Here is a 22,660-nt window from a genome sequence, read left to right as displayed (position 1 = left end):
TTTTTCTCACATAGAGAAGTAAACCATTTATGATCATATTATACTTGTATTGGCAGGGTATCAGTGTCGGAGAAGCGTTCGGACAGTGGGGCCAGTTCGACGTTGAGCATTGCCCACGCCCAGCGGAGGGACTCTGGCGTTTACCGGTGCCGAGCTGAAAACGCGTACGGCCGAGACGAACTGCTTATATACCTCGCTGTTCAAGGTTTGTTTAAACTCTCTTCGAATGTAATCTACCATCTTCATATTTGGCACGAGCTTACTCTATGTAGAGAATGATTTCAAATACCAATAATTTATCATTATATGGATAAAGCATTACTACTATTTGAAATTTATTAGTTTAATAATTTATTTGAATATCAATATTAAACGAAATTTGAAATTGTAATACCGCATCAGGATCTGACTTAAACTGCTACACAGGTACCTGAAGCAATGGTAGGGTCGTGAATAATTTAACATGTTGAAATGATACAAACATCAATATACTTATTTTTTTTATAGTCACGAAAAAGTTATGATTCTCGGTGTACAATCCCATTAATAAAAAATAACAGAGTACTTATCTACATATTTTCTAAATTAAATTAAACAATATTTAATGGAATCAGGCGTTACCTTGCGGAAGTCCATCCTAAGTAAGAAAAGGACCAATATTAAGCCACATCCGCACACACAGAGACTCTGTGTTTGTCACTAATCGGTGTAACATAGCTCCTGAAGATGCCCCGTGGAGGGGTGAAACACGTGTTAAGTAATTTGGCGGTGGCGGTTGTGTGATTCGCATTGTTTGCCGCATACGCATTTATCAGCGGGCTGACGGGCGGTGCATTTGTTGCACGACTACCACTGCATGTGCGGAAGTGATTAAATATTGGTCGTTTTCTTACTTAAATTAAACAAAACAATTTTCCTTAATACATACAACCTCCTTTTTCTAATATTTGTACCAACCTATTTGTTATAAGAAGAGATAAATCGATAAATCGTTCAATACAATTTGTGATGCAAGTCTCAGTATAGGAATTTAAATCCGATCCTGTTTTGTCTGCACAATTGTCCCAACAGAAATCCTTACACTCGTGTATTCAGAAACTTTAACCACAATTTAGAAGGAAGAATCCATCACTGTTTAATTCTCCTTATGGCTACGATAAGCACATATCTAGAGGTATTAAATAAATGGTTGATCACTTTAGAGTTTCCGGAGTCACCAAGGGGCTTGGTGGTAGTGAGGCGGGAATCGCGGGCGGCGAGCCTGGCTTGGCGGCGAGGATATGACGGAAACGCAAGGCTACGCGCCCACCGGCTTCAGTACCGCGTTGTGGGCGCCTCCCAGAGAACCGCCCAGCGGGCCGCTGACTGGACAGATGCACCAACTAGAGAAATATCACCAGATTTACTGCTGACCAGGTAAGAATTGCAAAAGGAGGTTATATAACATTAGTAATAAAGGAGCGATGTAAATATAATCAAGGTTAGGTTATAAATTATACTCATATATTATAGTAATATATATAATTCGCACATTTAGCTTTAATTATATAAGATACAATTAAATTTCTAGAGTACAGGCAGCAGCGTCCCCTGAATACCACCATATTAGTACACTTTTTTTTTTAAACTCTCGTACCCCTGTCTTTGGTCGGACAGGGACTTTACGAGCAATTTATTATTTCACATAGTTATTTATTGTTTCCATTCTCTCCTTTCGTTCTTCACATATTCTTTCAATCTATTCTTTCATGCCACATTTCTGCTATCTTTCCCTTTTACTCTGTGACCTTTCATTCCTCCCTCATTACATGTTACGTTTTATCTTTATTTCTTTTCGTTTACATTTCTATCACATTTTATATCACATTTTGAGTAACATTTTATCACATTTTTTCTTATTGTCTATTTAAAAATTTTCTTATTTTCTTTAATTTTTATTTTTTTGTATCACTTTTTAATTATTTCCTTGCAGTATGAGAGGAATTCTTCCCTAGTATCCTTTCCGCCTATCAGGGAGGCTATTGACTCCTCCCTGATTTTAACGTCAGACCGGCACTCGAATTCGAATATTAGTACACTGCGATCATAATATCACACTGCAAACGCCAATCCACATGCGAAGCGTGGCAATTCTGGTAAATCCTCAGAGATATCTACAGGGGAGGTCTTTGACTTGCAGAAGGCGAGTTAAAGCTGAAAAAATAAAGATAAATTCTCGCTATTAGAACATTAAAAAGCTTTACTAAGGTGAAAGACCTTTTACTGAAATTGATTAAAACAACTACTCGCTGTCCGGGAGTAGGTTTGTATTACAATAGTTTAATAAAATACGGATAATCGAATCAACTTGTATGGACACTAATCTTACACGACAACGTACTTAGTCAGCCAAGCTAGCATATTGTAAGACACCCTAACGTCGCAACAACTCGCTGATACTACTGATTGCACGTAATGTATGTTATCAGATCTCTCTTTCGCGCCAGCCACCTACCGATGTCACACAGCTCTGCGAGTGTTGATTATTGAACTCAAGGTGTTGTTGTTTCTTTGTGCATATTAGTATGTAGTATAGTAAATAGGGTTTCCAATCAGAGCCTCATAATTATTGAAGTGATCAGCGTATATTAAAGTATCAATGCAAGACAAATACTACCTTCAGCGATGATCACGACGACTAGCCTAATGCTACCCCTATCCAGGACCTCTCGTGATCTTGACTAAGTCATTAGTCCACCTATAAGGAGGCTTACGCACGCCCCGCCCACCGACTCAAGATCGAAAAATGTTGGCCAAAGTTCAAGAAAGATTACTAGTTACGATGTAATCGCATTCCCAATCAAACGATTAAGATTGTACCTAGCCACCTAAGAGTAAAAAAGATAAGGAAAGGAAGGCGATGAAAGCAAGAAGGAATGAAAGAACAAAAAAATAAATTGCAATATATAGTGAAGAATAAAAGAAATTGAGAGGAATGAAAGTGAGTGTAGAATAAAGATAAAACCCTCAAAAAATTATTTGTAAATAAAGTCCCTGTCCCAAACAAAATAGGGGTACGAGAGGCTCCCAATAGCGGGGGCCATAAAAAAAACGATTTAGATTTCTCATCAAAATATGATCTTAAATGTTCATTATATAAACAGGCCAGAATCAGCTGATCCTGATTCAGAAGTGATCCTGGAGTACCGGGTGGATGGTCTACGACCCGCTACGGCCTACGCGCTACGACTGGCAGCGGTCAATGACATTGGCGACAGCGAATACTCGGACTCCGTCATCGTGCAGACTTTAGAGGAAGGTCAGATAAAAAGGATTCTCTCTTCACTTGTTTCTTTTTTAACTTACTGTTGATAAACATTAACTTGACCAAGCATTATTTAGTCTACGTAATTGACTTTTGTAAGCTCACATATAGTGTTACTGTTTTAAATAAATGTCATACGTATGTAAGTTTTTACATTTAATTGAACTGTGACTTTTGACATTAGTTTTGGTCATTTTTATATTCTTACGGCATTTATATTTTTTAATTGTTTTCAAGTTATTACAATATCAAATTCCTTATATGATTTATATATATCTCCCACGAAGGACTAATGTTTGACGCTCCTCGCTTCAGAATTCTTTGTAGGATTCTTCTAGGGTCGACAGGTACTACAGGACTTGGATGTAATGACAACATGACCTTCAAAGTAGAAAGTGTGTATATTGGTCTAGCTTACCTGATATTTTTACCAATTTTAAAAACTATGAAAATAATATTTAACAACTAAAAACTGACTGCCAATCACAAGGCGAATAGTATTGTAGAACGTTCTCTTTTGCTTGACATAAATATAGGGCACTCTAGTGTGATTCCACTGTTTGATGCGTCACGTACGATAACGTGATGCACCTCCTACAGCTATAAATTGCTCGAAAACTTTGTTGTCGAGCAAGAAATTTAGAATAAGAAATCTTGATATCGTGTTTTATACCTCTGTCTGTGTTTTTGGATAACGAACGCCAATTATGGCAACATTTTGACACTATCTTTTGGAAGTTAAGTTACTATTTTTTACTGTTATAAAAGTTAAATTTTAATGTTGCAACTTAGTTGTTACATGTATATTATACAGGGATAAGTTAGGATTCATTTCATTTTTGATTTATAGCCTAAGTAAAAGGAACTAAGTTATAAAATTTCTTTTTTAATATTTTATAGAGCCTTCCGAACCGCCGCGAAACATCGAGATACAGGCAGACGCGCCCGGCGAGCTACTTGTCAAATGGCAGGTAACTTATGCGTATGCCTTTTTGCTGACTTGTTTCACTTGTTATATTACAGTGTTAAAGATAACATAATTTTAATAAAAATTTAACTGTCAAAGGAAATATATAATGTTTAATTATTAAATTTTCATATTTGTAAGATTTTGATTGTTCAGGTCAATTATCTCACGAGATATATCTTGTAATGAAAATTAATGTAATATTCTTGGCTTTTTAAAACTACTGAGTTTCTTCTGCTATTGAAAAAGTTGACAGTTGCATATGTCTAAATAGTAACAGAAAAATAATAAGAAAGAAATTGCAGACGTGATTAATTATTTTGCAATGTAATCATACGTCAAGCTCTCTTGCTATATAATGATACTGGTTAGTCTATAAAAGCAAACGGAATGAAATAATTTAAAATATATAGTTTATGTTATTTATAACAAAGGTTTTTTTATAGTGCGTACACGCACGCTTATTTTGTTTGTCAATATATTTTTAAATATTTAAAAATAAATAAAAATATTAATAATTTGAACAGGCACCTCCGCAAGAATCTTGGAACGGTGAACTACTGGGCTACGCAGTGTGGTGGCGCGGCGGCAACTCCTCGCGGGCCCTCACCGTAGCGGGCTGGACCTCTACGCGTGCGCGGCTCGGAGCGCTACGACCGCATTCGCGCTACGAGCTACGCATTCGCGCGTACAATTCCGTAGGCGCCGGTCCGGCTTCCGCACCCCTTGCTGCGGCTACTCTCGAAGACGGTTTGTCTCTCCATCTCCCTCTTAAGTAGACTATATCTTTCACTGTTTTTCCGTGCCTTTTGTTAAGTACGTTTTTTTTTGATAATTTGTTGACATTGCAATCTACTGAACGTTATTTGATAAGTCTGTTTGTTTTTACATTTACGTTTAATAATTCCGGTTTTTTTTTGCCCACGTTTTTATATGTTACAGGGTTTATTAAGTCTCTTAAACTATTAACAAGCATAAATTGCAATTATTCAAAACTAAGTTGAAGTCAACTAAATATATAATTATATATAGGTTTATAATATCTTTAGCCTCCACTACCTTGAGAGTTTTGTATCTTTCTCCTTTGTACTATAAGCCCCATGGTTCTGCCTGTCTTTCTGTTCCCCCCACTTCTCATCATATACATATACTCTCTTTTTCTCCTTCTTCCATCTGAGGCTCTAGTCAGTTTCTAGTCTTTTTCTTTTACTTTTTTCTCTCGTAGTTTTAAGCGACAAGCAATCATGTGTTTAAAACAAGTTATTACATTTGATATTTCACTTTTTCGTGTGAATTTTTGATCATTTGCTAACAATGCGCTAAATGATGCTATAAGATTGATTATGTCCAATAAAATAAGGGGTGACATATTTACACTATTAAAATTTAAGATTTGAGCCGATACATGTACATGTAAATAATAAATGTATACAAGAAAAAAATGAATGATATGGAAATTGCATATATATAATATATATATACGCTTGTAATGTCTTAAAACTATAAGTTGTACAGATTAAGACACAATAGAAGATATTTCTATTATAAATACAAGTTAAGAAAGAAAAGGACCAATATTCTCACCTCCTCTGTGGTGGCATATAAATAACAAGCGGCGACGGACCGAGCTCACTCTGTGTTTGGCACAAATCGGTGTAACATAACTCCTGAAGATGCCCCGTGAAGGGGTGAAACACGTGCTGAGTATTTTGGCGATGGCGGTTGTATGATTCGCATTGTTTGCCGCATACGCATTTATCAGCGGGCTGGCGGGCGGTGCACGTTATTGCACGACTACCACTGCATGTGCGGAAGTGGCTAAATATTGGTTGACTTCTGCGAGGTAACGCCTGATTCCATTAAATATACAAATCAGTTTGCTAACGATAACAAAAGTATAAATATTAGGATCTACACTGGTTTGGTGACAAGTTACGTAACAATGAAAGTTGTTCACAGTACCAGAGTCGCCGCCGCAGTACGTGCGATGCGAGCCGCTGTCCGCACAGTCGCTCAGGGTCTGGTGGGAACCACCGCCGGTAGCTGAACGGGGCGGCTTGCTCCTCGGCTACGAGATTACATATCAAGTATGTATTTTCACATTATTATTAATTTAAAATCATTTACAGTGACTACTTGAGTGCGTCATGAGAAAGAGGCAAGAAGAGTCCTTTTGATTGTAAATAAAATCAGATTGAACTCTTCAATAACAGTTTATTTCAACTTACGTGGGTAAATAACCCGTCTTTATCTAAGAACTCCCAAAAAACTGGCTTGTTTGTAATTAATATTTTTAATATTTATAAATTTATTCTTTCACGCTGTCATATGATATTATAGTTTTTTTGCATAATTTTTTTTAATTTATTACAAGATAACTCCGAGTTTAAACGCCTGTGTACAGTATTGTCCACCATACGCAGCTGCATAGGCTAAATTTATATAAATCATTATTTTCGTAAAATTTATTGTCACCCTTTTCACATATCATACATACAGTCATTGGTAAAAGTTTAAAAGATATAAAAGGGTATAGATTATTTTTCAGAAAAAAAGCTCAAAAGATTGTACTTAACCTAACTAATCACACTGTACAAAGTAAACACTTTGAAATAACTTGCATTAATTATTTATTTTTATTGGAATACTGTAGGCCAGTAACTTGTGGTAGCATAAGATATGACGCGTTTGATTGCCAATTATTAATTTTAATATGTAGTAAACCGAACTTTGAAATCGCTTTTTTAATATATTTTCATTACGTTATTTATAGTTCCTGAAATTAGTTAGTTAAGGACTTAGCTATGAGATCGTAGGTCGCGGGTTCAATACACCGGCTACAATCTCACATAATTCACAATTAACGTTAATTATACTCGTATAAGATTTTCACTGCTCTCAGGCAAGATTCCAGAGGATGGGCAGCGGCATTCTTTATGTACCATAATAACACACTGTATTCGCCACTTCGCTTACCAAGTATGGCGATTATGGTATATCCTCCCATAGATATCTTTGTGGCAGGTCTATGCCTTGCAGTGGGCGTCTATGGGCTGAATCTACAAGTAAAGCATTCAGGTCTTTAAACCTTATACATCAATTTACAATCACCCTGTATTTAAATTGTGTACCTCCCGTAAATATATCATAAACCTGTCATAGAAATTCATAGCGTATTTATACAGATGGTTAGCTCGAACGGCATAGTCGACGCTATGCCGGAGACGCGTCGCACGGGAGGAGCGGAAGCGGTTGTGTCAGCGGTACGAACCGGAAACTACTCGCTGCTGGTGCGCGCACGCACTTCCGCCGGAGCGGGCCCTCCAGCTCTCCTCTACTGTGCCACACTCGATGACGGTAACTCTCGAAACCTTTCATTATTTTTTTTTAACTATTTGATTCCAAGACTAATTAAAATAACCGATTTTTGGTGCTGACATACACTTAAATTATAAAATAAACATTATTAATATACATATACAATTAGCGCATCAGAAAAGAGGTGATCTTTAGACGAATGAACGTAACAAAAGTAGAAGTGGCGATGGGCAGATGATATATAGGCCTTAAGACTCTAGAATGGAGACCGCAATAGCCCATCTGAGTCACATGCAGCTACAAGATAAACATACGACATGGTTAAGTTAATTGAAACACGCTGAATAGTTTTGACTTGTCCTATTGGATATCTACGTGGGACGCCATTGTCCAGCTGTGAACATCCTAAAACTGTGATGATTATTTTTGTGATTGTTGTCGTTGTTTATATTATATTCCACTTTGTGATATATATATTGATCACTTCTGTACGTCGTAATAAAAACACTAGACTAGTCCAATTTGATAAAAGAAATATTATTGATATTATTATCTCAGTGTCTTTCATATGAAGTGCAGTGATACAATAGTGCAAGTCTGTTCTGTCAAACCTGACTGCCATTTGTTACATAAACTATAGTTGTTCACCTTATGCGTAACGTCGGCTGTACGTAATTACTGTAGCAGCTTTTTCACTATTATTATGTACGGCAATAAGAAGCAGTTAGTGTCGAATATACTTGTTACGGATATGAAACGTTACGCTGAGCGAACATACGTGAATCAACACTCACTCGCCTCGCAACTAGGGGTCTGCGATCGCTACCTTACCTGCCAAACGAGGTGAATATGGTATATCCTTCCTTAAATATCTTTAAGAGAGACCTCAGAGGTCCTTTGCTTTGCAGTGGGCATATATGAGCTGTAACATGGTACAGTATATTTGTATTGTTTAACTGTGGTAAAAGTTTCTAATTAGGCCGATTTTTAATAAACTTTTTTAAATTTATTGAGATTTCAACAGTATCACAACGAAATTTATTATAAAAGCTTACGCAAGTTTGTCTACAAAAGTTTTACTAATCTGTAACCTAAATAAAGTTAGCTAGTATTGTTAAATTGATACTGGATTTATTGTACCAATAAAACTTTTAATATATTTTTTGTTTTAAGAGATCTTATCAAGTATATAGTAGTACATGTGTGTAATTATTTTCAAAATGCTCCAGTGCCAGGTCCTCCGGCAGACATCAAAGCGCTGGCAAGCTCTGACAGCTCCGTGCTGGTTAGCTGGCTGTCTCCAGCGCAGAAGAACGGCAGGATACGACATTACACAGTTTACAACAGACCACAGAGGTTTGTAGCAACACATCTGTTCACTTAACAATGTAACTACACTATTAAAACCCAATTCCTTCATCAACTTTAGCTCATAACGAAACCATATAGTACTCGTAGCCAGATCATCTTTCATCTCGAGTGAGGATTAGGTATGCCCACGGGTTGGCAGACTTTTGCCTAGCCATTGTAAGTCCAGCAGATAAAATGAACTAATTCAAAATTGTAACTTTTAACATAACTCATATTGATCGTCAACATATTATTATTTTTAATCTATTTTTATTTTTGATTTAACTCTGTTTCGCAAGGTGTTATAGTTATGAAGAAGAAACAGAAAGAAACTACACAACAATAGAACCATAGAACGCTCGCCCTTGCGATTCAAGACCTGGAAATACTTAAAATGTAAAATACAACCAAGTTATTTGCTTTCCGGTACGAAAAAGAATCCACGAGACATAGCTTATCCTGAGTTCATTAAATATATAAATCTTTATTAAGCAAAATCATAAGCTTGTGTGATAAAAATTTACAATAAGCACTCCTATGTTATAATCCCTAGTAACTTAATAGCTTAGGAATTATCACACAATAAACAAAAAGTTAATCATACAAAAACTATCAAAAACATCTACTAGAATACTATTGGATTATCAGAGTGATAAAAACTTTTTAAGGTGGTAGTTAAAAGACGTTATATGCAATTCACTTTCAACCAACCAAGGCTTACTAACCTAAAAAATAAAGATAAATAAAGTATATTTAATTTTATCGTGAAAGTATACGGTACTATGTCAAGTGCTTAGAAACAGTACCCAAATAAATTTAAGGTGTAGTATAGAAGAACTTATCCAGAAAAACTCTTGGACAGAACAGGCCAGCACTCGCATATCACCGTCCTCCACATGGACGGCGAGGAAGAATACCAGGTGGAGGTCCGTGGATTACAGGAGCACCAGCTGTACGAATTCTGGGTGACAGCGGCTACAACTGCAGGTGAAGGCGAGATGAGCGCTATTATCGTACGGAAACCCAGCAGCAGAGGTAACATATATAGTTAAAAAATATATATTTATATATAATGTTATAATTACGAACACAGTGGACGGAAGCAAGAGATAATATGATTTTCTTATACTTTTCTTTGCCAAGTAAGTAATTGTATAAACATCCGACGTCTAGCCCAAGAAAAACAAGTCAGGAACATCGGATGATGATTAATGATGATATAGTCAGTTCTACCTTAAGCTCTGGGGGAATCGCGACTCGACAGAGTTCTTATTTAGACTCAGGGAATCCTAAAATCGACATAAGTTAGACAGCGGCTCTTCATTAAAAATAGAGTCCCAATTAATAAGATCAATACATCTAAATATTTAATGGAATCAGGCGTTACCTTGCGGAAGTCCACCCGAAGTAAGAAAAGGACCAATATTTAGCCACTTCCGCACATGCAGTGGTAGTCGTGCAACAAAGTGCACCGCCCGCCACCCCGCTGACAAATGCGCATGCGGCAAACAATGCGAACTACACAACTGCCACCGTCAAATCACTGAACACGTATTTCACCCCTCCACGGGGCATCTCCAGGAGTTATGTTACACCGATTAGTGCCAAACACAGAGTGTTCAATACATCTAATGTTTAGTGCAGTTTTTTAAAAAGAAGTCACAGATTGATGAAACCTGACTATGTATCCAGAGGTAAATGTCAAGAGTAAGTGTATTATTTATCATGTGTTTTGTGATTAGTGTATCTATAATTATGCTAAATATATTTATACATGTCTACACATTAAAAACAATACTCACTATGCGATAGAATATAGGGCGTTTCTAAAACGTTGCATCTCTTACATTACCAGCACCTGTGAAGCTGTGGTCATTCCCGCGACGTATAGCGGCAGTGGAAGGTGCACGAGTGGTTCTCTCGTGTGGTGCAGCGGGCGGCGCGGCGCAGCGAGCTTGGTTACGGCGCCGCCCGCCCCCGCCCGCCTCAGACCCGCGTCTCATCATCGACTCATACCGACTCATAATACCAAGTGAGGGATCACTTTTTATACTACGCCCAAAATACTTTTATGTTAAATTCAATTAGTTTTAACTAGCTTTTAAATTTGAATTTCAGATGCCATCATCGTCTTTGTGTTGATGTTACCTAACAATCTAGATAACCCAGGCTCTTTGAGTGTAAGGCAGAGGTTGGTCAAACCCAATCCTATTGTCCATCCGATTACTGCAAAGTACTACGAGCGCATCTGAATTGCCGAACCACACTTATAGCCGTATGAACAACCCACCGAAATATACCAAGTGAAGTATTTTCTCGTACGTTTTTAGAGTTAGAAGCGAGTCTATCAGACAACTACACGTGCGTCGCACGCGGCGGGGGTGCAGAGGAGCGCGGTGTTTGGGAGGTGCGCGTGCGCACACCGCCACCACGACCACGCCCACGCGTGGCAGCCGCCGCACCCCACGCGCTACTGCTCGCCTGGGATCCACCGCCATCCCCCGAGCACGTTCACAGTAAATCACACCTGCACATTCTATGTTCTATTATAACCAATGTAAGCTAAGATCTCTTGGAAGATTTAGTTCTTAATACGTTAAGATAATATGCTTACTCACATTTATGATTACAAGAGTAGGTAACAATATTATTTTTTTCTGTCATATTATTTCTAATTATTACTACGAAATTATTTGAATTAGCTTGAGGTAAATAATATGTTAGAGCTACACCGGTTGGTCACAACCTGTGGTATGTAGGGATCACATTGGTTCTATTCTCCTATTAGATGTGTTCAATTTAACGCCTGTAATTTAATTTGGGAGGTTTAATTAAAACAGACATTATCAAGCTGAGGTAAGTGTATTGTCAGGAAAAGACACTAAACCAGCATTTTACAAGCTTTTTTGTGCTAGGCCCCACTATAGCCTTTTTAAAATTATTACAGCCCCCCTATGTAACATTTATAAATTTTATATTGAAGCGAAAGGGTTAAACTCGTGTCCATTCTACTTTCGAATTGCCTTCCTTAATAATGAAATTGCTCCACAATGAGGCCCACGCCCTAAGTTTGGAAATATTGCACAAAACAGTTTAAATAGATACACGTCTAGAATGTATCTTAAAGACACGGAGCTCGTATCAACATAGTGTCAAGTAAATCTCGGTGCCGTTGAAAAAAGTATCGAAAGGGTTAAACTCGTGTCGATTCCACTTTTTAATTGCCTTCCTTAATAATGAAATTGCTCCACAATGAGGCCGATGCCCACGTTGGAAAATATTGCACTAAACAGTTTAAATAGATACACGCCTAGAATGTGTCTCAAAGACGCGATTCATATCTAGATAGTGTCAAGTAAATCTCGTTGAAACAAGACTAGACTAAGTCAAGAATAGACAGGTGTCGCTGCGGTGTCATTGACCTGCTGATAAGAGATATCTTGCAGGCTACACACTGGAGCATACACGCGGAGCTGAAGGCGAGCCTGCGGCGTGGCGCGGCGTGTGGGTCGCTGGCAGTGCACGTGGGCATGCACTGCGTCGTTTAGCTTGCGGGGCAGCATACCGCGTGCGCCTCACTGCGCATGGACCGGCCGGTGCTTCGCCACCCAGCGCCGCCCTACCCGCTGCCACCAGCGGAGGCTGTTAGTTCACCTACTACTATAAACATCTTCGTAATTCTTGCACTCACTTGGGTGATGTAGTACAACCTTTATCACAGTACCTCATAAAGTCTCCCTCATTGAAGCACCTTCAAGCAAAGATGCAGCGATGATTTCGTGAGGGCATTTAATTGATCTGGATCTTATTTCACTCCTAAAACCAGTCTCTCTACTCTTAACAGCAAGTATATATCATTTTTTCGGATATATTATCCAAGACTTATAAGATATCTGATAGGTGCTTTAGACCACTCATTTAATCTGTGAGCTCACTCATTGTGAATTTTAACCACCGCACCACCACAGACACCGTTTATGAGTTCATTAATGGTGTTTTTACCACAAAAATGATCTATGAGTTATATATAAGTGCCTTGTACCTCACATATGATATGTGTTCGCTATAGGTGTTTTTTACCACACATATGAACGGTGAGCTCATAAATAGATGCTCTTTTACAACATATATAAACTATGAGTAAATTCATAGGTACTTACTTCAACACATGTTATGTGGACCCAATAATATATCTTTATTATCCCACACATTATATGTGAGCCCACTATTAGGTGGTTTATACTACAAGCTTTATCTGTGAGATCACTCATAGGTGCATTTTGCTTCTTAATAAAAATAATAATGACTTATAGATGTGAAAAAAATCTTAACTGTTTGTCTAATAGTGTCAAAACCAGCGTTAGAGAAACACTTGTTCACCACGAACAGCACCTGCATTCGGCTGAACCTTCTGACGTGGGATAGCAACGGTTGCCCCATCAGCCAGTTCGTGATATCCATTCGAGGTAAGCTTGTGTCCTATGCACATTTATATTATATATTTGTATTATAATTTTATAAGAAGTAAAATGAAAGAAAATAAAACGTATATATACGTGTTATGTGTACTTAGGATGTTATTAATAGTAAATATATGATAAATTAAAGGATATAAATGAAACGTTGTTATTAATTACAGATACAGATACTATAATCGAGGTGGGCAACCTTTATAATTAACGGGCTAGTTTAAACGTAAATTTTTTTGGTGAATCACGCATACCGTAGCATCTACTAATAATTAACAAAACCTTATTTGTAATAAACATTAAAAGAAAAAAAATAAACTTTTTTTAAAAAAAGTTAGCGTTTCATATACAAAATCTAAACCAAACAATAAAAATGACATAAAAAGCAAATTATTTGAAATCTTTAATATATTGTTGACAGAAAATCGAAAAAAAATAATTTTAGCATTGCCGTTTATGCGCTTGTTGCTCATTGACAATTCACTTACCTTAAAATTCAATTAACAACAAAAGAGCAGTTACTACGATCTTTTTAAACATGTCACGGTTGTCTGACACTTTCAATTCCAATTCCTACAGAAAGCTTATTCTAAAATAAGCTTACATATAATGTATTATATAAAGTAAAGTTCGTCGTTGTTGTCTTCGTTTTATCCTACAGACGTCTATTGCAAGGTATTTATGGGAAGATATACCATAATTACTATACTTGGCATGTAGGTTGACGGTTACAGAGTGATATTATGATACGTAGAAGACACTGGTGTGCATCCTCTGGAAACTTTTTGTGAACAGTGATAAAGCTATATAATGAATGCATAAGGGTGTATTATATAATACTATATTACGGGTATCAAACCCGTGATCTTGTACTGCAAGTCTTAATCTTCTACCACTGGACTAGCAATGCTCAAAAAGACTTTAGCCATTGTGAATACAAGATGACAAGTAGTTTTTAGTACTTTTTTATTTTTTTCAGATTTTTGTTTAAAATATTCCAATATAGGTATTAATAACAGGAGTATTTTCTAATTATGTTATTTTATAGGGTGGGCCAAAAATTTTTGCAAATAGCAACACAACACACAAACAATAGTCGATTACAGGAGTGCCAACGGCGAGACGGAGCACATCTCGACGATGTAATTTTTAAAAAATAAATTTTAATAAATGATAATTACGGTAAATAAATCATAAACAAAATAGCATTTGTACTTTTATTTCTACACATGTTTCAAAAGTGCAAAAATTTATGGCCCACCATGTGTATACATGTTAGGTGTTATTTTGTAGGCTTCGAAGAGTCGAGTTGGCGAACGGAGACTGTAGAGTTGGAGCCTACGCCGGCTACGCTGTGCGAGCTACGAGCGGCGGCGTGGTACCATCTACGCGTCGTAGCGAGTAGCGCTGCAGGCACCACTACTGCTACTTACTACTTCTCCACTTTAACGGAAACTGGAGGTTCGTGGAATAATTAGTCGTAATGAATTGCTATTTTGCGCCATATACTTAGTTAAACGTTCTTCGCATATTGTGATTATGGCGCCCTTGCAAAGAGACCTTAGGATCTCAACACCCATAAATTGTGTAAAAAGTGTTTTAAATTAAAATTATATATATATATATATATATATATAAATGGGGTGTCTGTTTGTAATATTAAAATAATCGCCTTTTACTACATACACATGCATATAAATATACGGTACATATACCAAAATAATAATTTATTTAAATTTTTGATTGTCTGTCTGTTTTTTTGGTTTAATCTTTGGCAAGAGCTGGATCGATTTTGAAAATACTTAAACCTGCAGGTAGATGATGTAATAAGCAGTTACTTAGTCTGCTATTATTTTTATAAGATTTTAATCGAAAAATAAATCCGAGTAAACTATTTTTTTTTAAATTCCACTTGACCTAAGACGCAAGCATAGTTAGTCAAGAATAATGTGATCACTCTTAAAATGTTTTCATATTTTAACGTTTCGTATTTTTTGATAATATGAGCTCTATTCGAACAGTAGTTTTAGTTATAATGTTACATATATTTATTTCACTTCCTTACTACCTAATATGTTATGACAAGACATTTTATAACAAAATGTTAAATATAACAAACTCACATTTTATAACATCTGAAGTATTACTTAGTAAAGGCTGCCTCTATTTATAAAGTTAACCCGATGGAACATCGAGTTGCGAAAACGCACCGCGTCAACAGGGCGTGTTACAGAAAGTCCTGTTGTTTGTAACAGCCAGTGATCGCGTATTTTATAGGCGAAGCATTTGTTGACCTCTGTCTCGCCTGATCTTAAGCGATAACAATGCTTACTATGGTATATACTTGCCTGGATAAATCTAATATACTCTTGTCTTGAAGGCTGTTGACCTATAATTGTCTAGAAACAATAAGGCTAATAGGTTGTTCCACTTCTTGGATGTTCACGCTATAAAAGTATTAACAAAACGCTAAGTGTGGGTGGAAGGAATTTCAACCATGTACAGATGTCGTGAATCCGTGCGTCTTATTATGCGATGGAAGAAGGGAGATGGGGGAATTATTTGGTGTAATTCCGCTGCTCACTCTCCATAATGCAGTCTGTAGAATAAAGAAAAACAACATTTCGCTGATGCTCAAGGCTTAGAATCTTAGCGGTCACTAAAGCATAGTTACCAATCAGCTTTTGGTTCGTCTCTTTAAAAACTATATAAGAAATATGTCGTGTCGTTATCGAGTCTTCTTTATTAATGTTGTTTCTATTCTATTGTCTGCTGTTTCTGAAAATGTTGATGCTGTTAGCCCTAAGGCTTTTACAGCTTCATCGGTACTGAGTTCACGGAGCGAAAGGGTCCGTGAACTAGATTGTCGTTTCTACCGCGTGGTGCCCCTTTTGTTTACTAACAACTAGCGCCATCTATCGACGCCGCTCGAAACTACAGAGTTCTAACATACAATAACCTTTCAAGCCCAAACATGCTTTAATCGTTGCCATGTGGAACTTTATAAATATAATTTTGGACAATTAAATCCACGATCATTGATATAATCTTGTGCGCAGAACGAATCGAACAGCCCGAGGAGTTCCCGCCGGGGGGCGAAGGCGTCAGCGTTGGCGGGAGCGGAGGCCTGGCGCTCCTGCTCACTGCAGCCGCCTTATTGGCTGCCTGTGTCATGTTGGCTGCACTGGCGTATAGACGCAGGTAAATACCATAACACAAACACCAACTCTATCAAACCATAATACAAGATACCGAACTTAAGTGTTTTAGAAATTGTATTATTAATGTCATCAATTTACAATTCGTATATCAATCACTTAGGTATGTAAAGAGAAGAATTTGAAAAGAACCCTATCTCTTAAAAATTATAAACAAATAGTTTCTCTTTTCGTTCTTGGTTTTCTCCGATACTCATAGTATATAATAGAACCAGTGGATTTGTTTTATGACCATTTTCTCATGTTCATAATACAAAAGTAAAAGCTATTAATTCCCAGCTGTATTGTCACTTAAATTCTTAGCACCGTAATTGGAACTATTTATCTACCTTTGTACTTTCTACCAACTTATTCAGCGCCTCACATCCTTGCCTGAGAAAAGGCTACGAGCAAGGAGGGATCACGGAAGAAGAGGACAAGTCGGTAGAGAAGAGGGATAACAGGCGCAACTGTCAGCAGGTCTACACATCCTCACCCATCAAACACCCCAGCAGTAAGAAAGAACAGCAAGGTATATCCAAATTCATCACCAAAATGTTGAAAAATTCGTAATTAAAAAAATAATTGCTTTTTTCCAGTTGATCATTATTATTTCAACTTGTAAAACGTTTACTGATGGATATAGGCCTTCCCCATCGATTTACGAAAGAATCGGTAAACCTTAACAAGATAGTCTGCTCACTTTAGGGACTGTCGATATTTTTACTACATCCACTTGATAAGTAACACTTGCAAAGTTTTGCTCGTATACGTTTTGAACGAGCAGTAGTTGCCTGGTAGTAAGAACCGAGGCGTACGATTTTAGGTCGCAGGTTCTATTCCCAGAATACAATTTTATAGGCGTTGTTTATCAATTATTAGGATCTCCAGTGCTCCTTAACAAGTTTCCAGAAGATGCCAAACTTGGTGATTATGGTACATCTCTCCGTAAATATTTGTAGTGGGCGTCTAAGAGTATTAACAGCGATGACTTCTAGAACGTTCTATAGCTAAAATTACATAATTTCTGGTTTAGAGATGTACGAGATCAGCCCGTACGCGACGTTCAGCATGGCGGGCGGGGCGAGCGGGGCGGAGAGCGGGGTAGTGGCAGCGGGGGCGGAAGCGGGCGGCGGGACGCTTCGCACGTTCGGTCGCGCCGAGCCTGCCCCGCTGAGCGCTGCCCCGCCGCGAGCCCATTGCCACCGGCCCCCTAATGACTCAGGTACTTTTCTCTCTTCCTTAACTGTTCCCAGAGGTTGCCAGCCCGGCTGTGCAGGTTCTAATGTTTTATTTCCATTAGAAACTTCCACAAAGTATTACGAAACGGAGGATACTTTTACATTTATAGTTTACTACAACGATGACTATTATACGTTTCCTGTTCAGACGAATACGGGCTGTCCCACGCGATGACCCTGACGGTGCGGCGCAGGGAGTCCGACTCGGACTCCAGCGGCTCGCCCTGCGCTGAGTGCGGAGCCGCCGCCTACAGGCGCCCGCTCGTGCCCGCCAAAGGTAAACTGGACGGTGTTATGCACTCTCAAAAAAGACTAAACACAAAATTCAAAACTCTCTAAGTTGTAACCAAAGATTTATTGATCATATGTCGTATAAACCCATTACAAACGACTCGCAACATTCAATCATTTGTTTCATTCAATCATTCATTCATTTATGTTAATGCAATAATTTATTCATTTACATTAATATCCACTTTAGAGTCGAAATAATTGAAAAAAGCCCCTAATTCATTTATCAATATACAGACAATTTAAAAAAACATACTAATAAAAATATAAAATTTTTTAAGCGTATTTATTTCATAGATAATATTTTTTTTTTATATTTTTGATTATACGCTTCTTTACAAAGAAATTTGAATTCTCCTTTAAAAGTGGGTGCTACAGTTATTTTGTAAAGGAAAGAATAATAAAACTACACAAAATAATGATCTTACATTAAATGATTTTGGTGTAACGATATTTTGTTTAGTTAAAAATTTTTGAGCCCTATTGAACTTTTCATATTTTGTTCCTTACACCTTTTCTTACATCTGTTTTATACAATAATCTTTCATCATTTCGATGAAAAATAATTGGAAACTAATTCTTAAATTTGTAAGACTGTTGATGAAAGTTGTTCCGGGCTGGTTCCAACAGAAGAGGCGTTTCGGGCGGTGACAGATTCCAGTGCGGAGTCGGCGGTGGACGCACGCTCGCTGGCGCCACGTCGTCGACCACGCCGGCACCATACACCCACTACCAGGTCAAGATCCTCAACTCATTGTCACCATTTCAACCATAAGACGTCAACAGACCTACTCCATGTATTTCCAATAGAACTATTTGGAAGCGGCTTGTATCGTTTTTGGACTACCCTGGTATGCGGCCAGACCACTGCAACTTCAGGTTACCAATCCGCTGTATCAATTCGTTTCGTTGTTCAGCGTGTCTCCTATTTCAACTCACACCACATTACGCATAAAATAAAATTAATTTTAACCAGATTGTTTTCTGTAACTTTTTATATCGCAGTCGTATTACAAGATACCGTGAGCATATCCTATGTAGATAAGACCTGATGTTTAAATGTATATACCTTGGAATAATTAAGACATTGACGTCGGCCACCTCAGTTCCCGCGACTAGTGATTCAAAACAAGCGAAACTTCGGAATATAAAAATATACCGCGAAATAAAGTCCCGACATTTATAAACATTCTTTAATCTGCAATTCGCAATAAGATAATAACTGTTTGGAAGTAATTATTTAATTAACAATTCATTATCTCTCAAAACGCTAATGCCCTCAGTTTGCAGGTTTTAATATAGTTACAAAACAAAAGTCTTATAAATACAATATAACCACAATCACAAACTACAAAATAAAACATGATAAAATAGATAAGAAAACTAAAAAGAATGTCAAGACTGTTTTATAATTTATATACATTTAAAAATATATATTAGGTAATTCTCAAACTGTGTTAAAACCAAAATAAAAATGTACAAAATTATCAAAAATTAATTACTGTAAAATAGAACTATACGAATCCTAATTGAAATCAAAGTTAATAAAAACATTAAATAATATGTAAATAAGTTTAAAACACTGCCCTCTAGTGTTAAAAATAGAAACGATTACAGTAAAGTAACATGTCTTACTAGTTCCTAAATATTTCACTAGATGTCACTGTTATTAATAAACTGCACGAAAAATTTAGGTACATTATTTTTGTATTTGTAATTTAATTAGAATTTTTCTTTTCCAGATATCAACAACGCCAAGAACAGGAACGCAGGGACTTTACAATCCACGTGTAAACTGAAAGACAATAAAGACTGCAGCGAAAACAATAGTTGAATAATGTTTTAAATGACGTTACTTCAATAATTTTTTGAGCAAGTTATAGAACTTTTAGGATGGAACTCTCTTTGGAAACTCGGTCAACGAAATTGATAACATCGCCTGTTTTATAATACGAATATTCCGACAATGCCACCGAAGTTTAATTAACGAAGATAATTATATTAGTAATTTGTTCTTTTATTACATGTTTCTTATAAACGGATAACTTATTCTGTTAGTTTATTTGTCACGAATTACCTCTGGTGTTTATGACTTGAGATGACATTGAAAGTGAATTGATTTACCTAAACCGTTGGTTCCCAAACTTTTACGTAGTGCTGCCACTGTTGCATGTCCTGTTTTGTTGTGTTATTGTTTCGTCTAAAGAAAAAAATAATTCTGTTGACTGACACTTTAGTCACGCTGCTTGGTCCAATCAAAAAGGAGTTACGTGAAACTAAAAGGAACTATATGTTTTGTATTTGTGAAACTTTCGGCCAGTTCGGGAGAAATTTGCGGACAATAATTCACTAAATCATTCAAAATTTTTATGTACATTCTCATCCTCATTGGTTTCGGCTACTTTTTACGTTGTTAGATCTGTGGTCGGCAAACTCGAACTTGCTGAAGCACTAGATATTTCTTTGTGATTTTTTTAAACTTGACGCAATACGTGACCTTCACAGGTATGGGCGTACACATATATAATAAAGTTTTAAAGGATATCATAAAACTCCGTTTTCTTAGTTTTAAATCCAAAATGAAAAGCATATTACTAAATCGTTCTTATTAGAGCATTCAAGAGTGTGAGGTTGAGCAAAATGTAACTTGGTTTGTTGACTCATTGATATGATTGATATTATAATGTACACATGAAAAACTGTTAAATTTCAATCGGCACTTCTCTGCAGTTCAGAGTTCCGAGTCGGTGGTAACTTATAGCTTATTATGTTAAAATTAACTAGCGACTCAAAAGCGCATGTACAATAAATGCCTGCTTGAACAAAGATATTTTAAATTTGATTACCTTGTAAGCATTCGCTGCTAGCCTAATATAGACAAAAATAAAGCAGATGGACATACATAAACGATACAAATTTACTAAAACAAAGAATTCGTTGGATGAATATTATTTTTAATTATACGAGACGTGTGCATAAGGGAAATCCTTCCATGATTTGACGTCAAGTATGCAAGGTTTTAATGTCTAAAATCATTTGAAGGTAATATTTTTAGAGAAATAATTGTTGAAATTACATTGCCTAAGCCTTTGTTTAACTGACCGCGTGAAATTTAGCATCATGTTCAAAATTACTAAGTCAATATTGAAATGATAGAAGGAAACATTAAATATCTTAAATTTAAATATACACAGCGTGCATTACGTAAAGAAAAATGGGTTTTGAGAAAATATCATCCAAGAGTATAATAAACTATGCAATATTAAAGTTTATATTAACTTTTATCAGTTCTACTTTAGGCTTCTATGGTTTGGTAGAAATTAACCAGAGTATATGTTATTATTAAAAAATAAAAAAAATATTTTTGTGTCTGATCTGTCAAAGAGCCTTAGTCAAGTATTCAAGGAGTTACAATTTGTCGACCACAGATTAAAATCGTACGTGTAAAAATAAATCTTAAAAACAATCTTTTTGTCGAATTTAAGTAATTTTTGTTGTAATTTTATATATCTTTTATTATATTCGAACATTTATAATCTAAATGTAGTAATGAATGTTTACAATATTTTATAACTATCAATAAACAATTGTAAATATCTGTTGTAGATATTTCAAAGTAGAGTAACATAATTTTTTGTTTGTCAAGTTAAGATATATGCTTAAAACAATGTTGTGTTATTTACACCATTTGTAACTTAAGAATAACTGGACTATTTTTAATGAGTTTTGTGTTTTTGGGTTTGTCTTTATCCGATATAGTATAATAAGTATTAACATTCAGATGCTGGTACTCTTAAAACACATATAAACTCTGGTTTTGGGTCTGTAAGATAGACACCTACATTTTACATCATTCATCATTACATATATCACCTTAAAAGCCTTATTTTAGCAAGGTCAGAGATTTCCTTTATATCAATCTTCGATTTTAAGTCATTTTATTTCATTACAGGGAACTTATTTATTTTTTATTATTATTTTATTAACCATAATTTTCCCAAACGTATACTGATTACCTTGGGTAAATAAATAAAAATTTCTTATTTGAGATTCTTTGTTATAAAATACGTTTCTTTAAAAGAAGTCTGAATAAGTAATTGAACACTAGTAACATTTAACGCTAGAGGGTATCTGAAAGTTTCGAGGACGCCACGAGAGACCTGGTAACTCGCTCCAAAGTTCAGCACTGCACTAAGTGTCGTGGCATGTAAGGAGGATAGATGTGGTGGGGGCTTCTACCTTTAAGGCACACCATGTTACTGCAGCTCTTGGCTGTATATTTTACAGGACCAGTAACATTTTGATTTTAATGGTTTCCGGTTCCACTCTTCTACAAGCATAAACTCGTCTGCTATTCCGAGGGGCGTGAGTAGTTTGTTGGTTTTATCTTATGCTTTAGTACTTTCTTGGGTGGTTAATCCTATGACCCGGTCTTTTTGACCTTGTATGCGTGAATTCGTGCATTCTAAAATTATCAGATCGGCCTGGCCTGGCCAGAATTAAAATATAATTAAAAACATCAG

The 22,660-nt window shown here is 36.5% G+C and overlaps 1 protein-coding gene across 1 annotated transcript in view; it reads left to right on the top strand.

Moving 5' to 3' along the window:
• LOC137926771 (cell adhesion molecule Dscam2-like) overlaps positions 1–19,971 on the top strand; it is a 177,582-nt gene extending 157,611 nt beyond the window's left edge. The window contains exons 18-36 of the mRNA XM_068770468.1: positions 57–205; positions 1,203–1,416; positions 3,144–3,298; positions 4,205–4,275; positions 4,799–5,021; positions 6,231–6,358; positions 7,457–7,628; positions 8,819–8,945; positions 9,802–9,974; positions 10,795–10,971; positions 11,270–11,455; positions 12,386–12,583; positions 13,286–13,405; positions 14,702–14,869; positions 16,468–16,609; positions 16,983–17,137; positions 17,642–17,830; positions 17,995–18,123; positions 19,880–19,971. Of these exons, the coding sequence (XP_068626569.1) occupies positions 57–205; positions 1,203–1,416; positions 3,144–3,298; positions 4,205–4,275; positions 4,799–5,021; positions 6,231–6,358; positions 7,457–7,628; positions 8,819–8,945; positions 9,802–9,974; positions 10,795–10,971; positions 11,270–11,455; positions 12,386–12,583; positions 13,286–13,405; positions 14,702–14,869; positions 16,468–16,609; positions 16,983–17,137; positions 17,642–17,830; positions 17,995–18,123; positions 19,880–19,971 (2,968 nt within the window). The remainder of the gene's footprint in view (positions 1–56; positions 206–1,202; positions 1,417–3,143; positions 3,299–4,204; positions 4,276–4,798; positions 5,022–6,230; positions 6,359–7,456; positions 7,629–8,818; positions 8,946–9,801; positions 9,975–10,794; positions 10,972–11,269; positions 11,456–12,385; positions 12,584–13,285; positions 13,406–14,701; positions 14,870–16,467; positions 16,610–16,982; positions 17,138–17,641; positions 17,831–17,994; positions 18,124–19,879) is intronic.
• Positions 19,972–22,660: the final 2,689 nt, after the last annotated feature.

The sequence above is a fragment of the Battus philenor genome, unplaced genomic scaffold (genome assembly GCF_028537555.1).
Source record: "Battus philenor isolate CCGP_79_NKW_IND1 unplaced genomic scaffold, ilBatPhil1.0.hap1 SCAF_3, whole genome shotgun sequence".
Lineage (NCBI taxonomy): Eukaryota > Metazoa > Arthropoda > Insecta > Lepidoptera > Papilionidae > Battus > Battus philenor.
The sequence above is the reverse complement of the archived record's forward strand: the minus strand, read 5'-3'. Positions and strand labels throughout refer to the sequence as shown.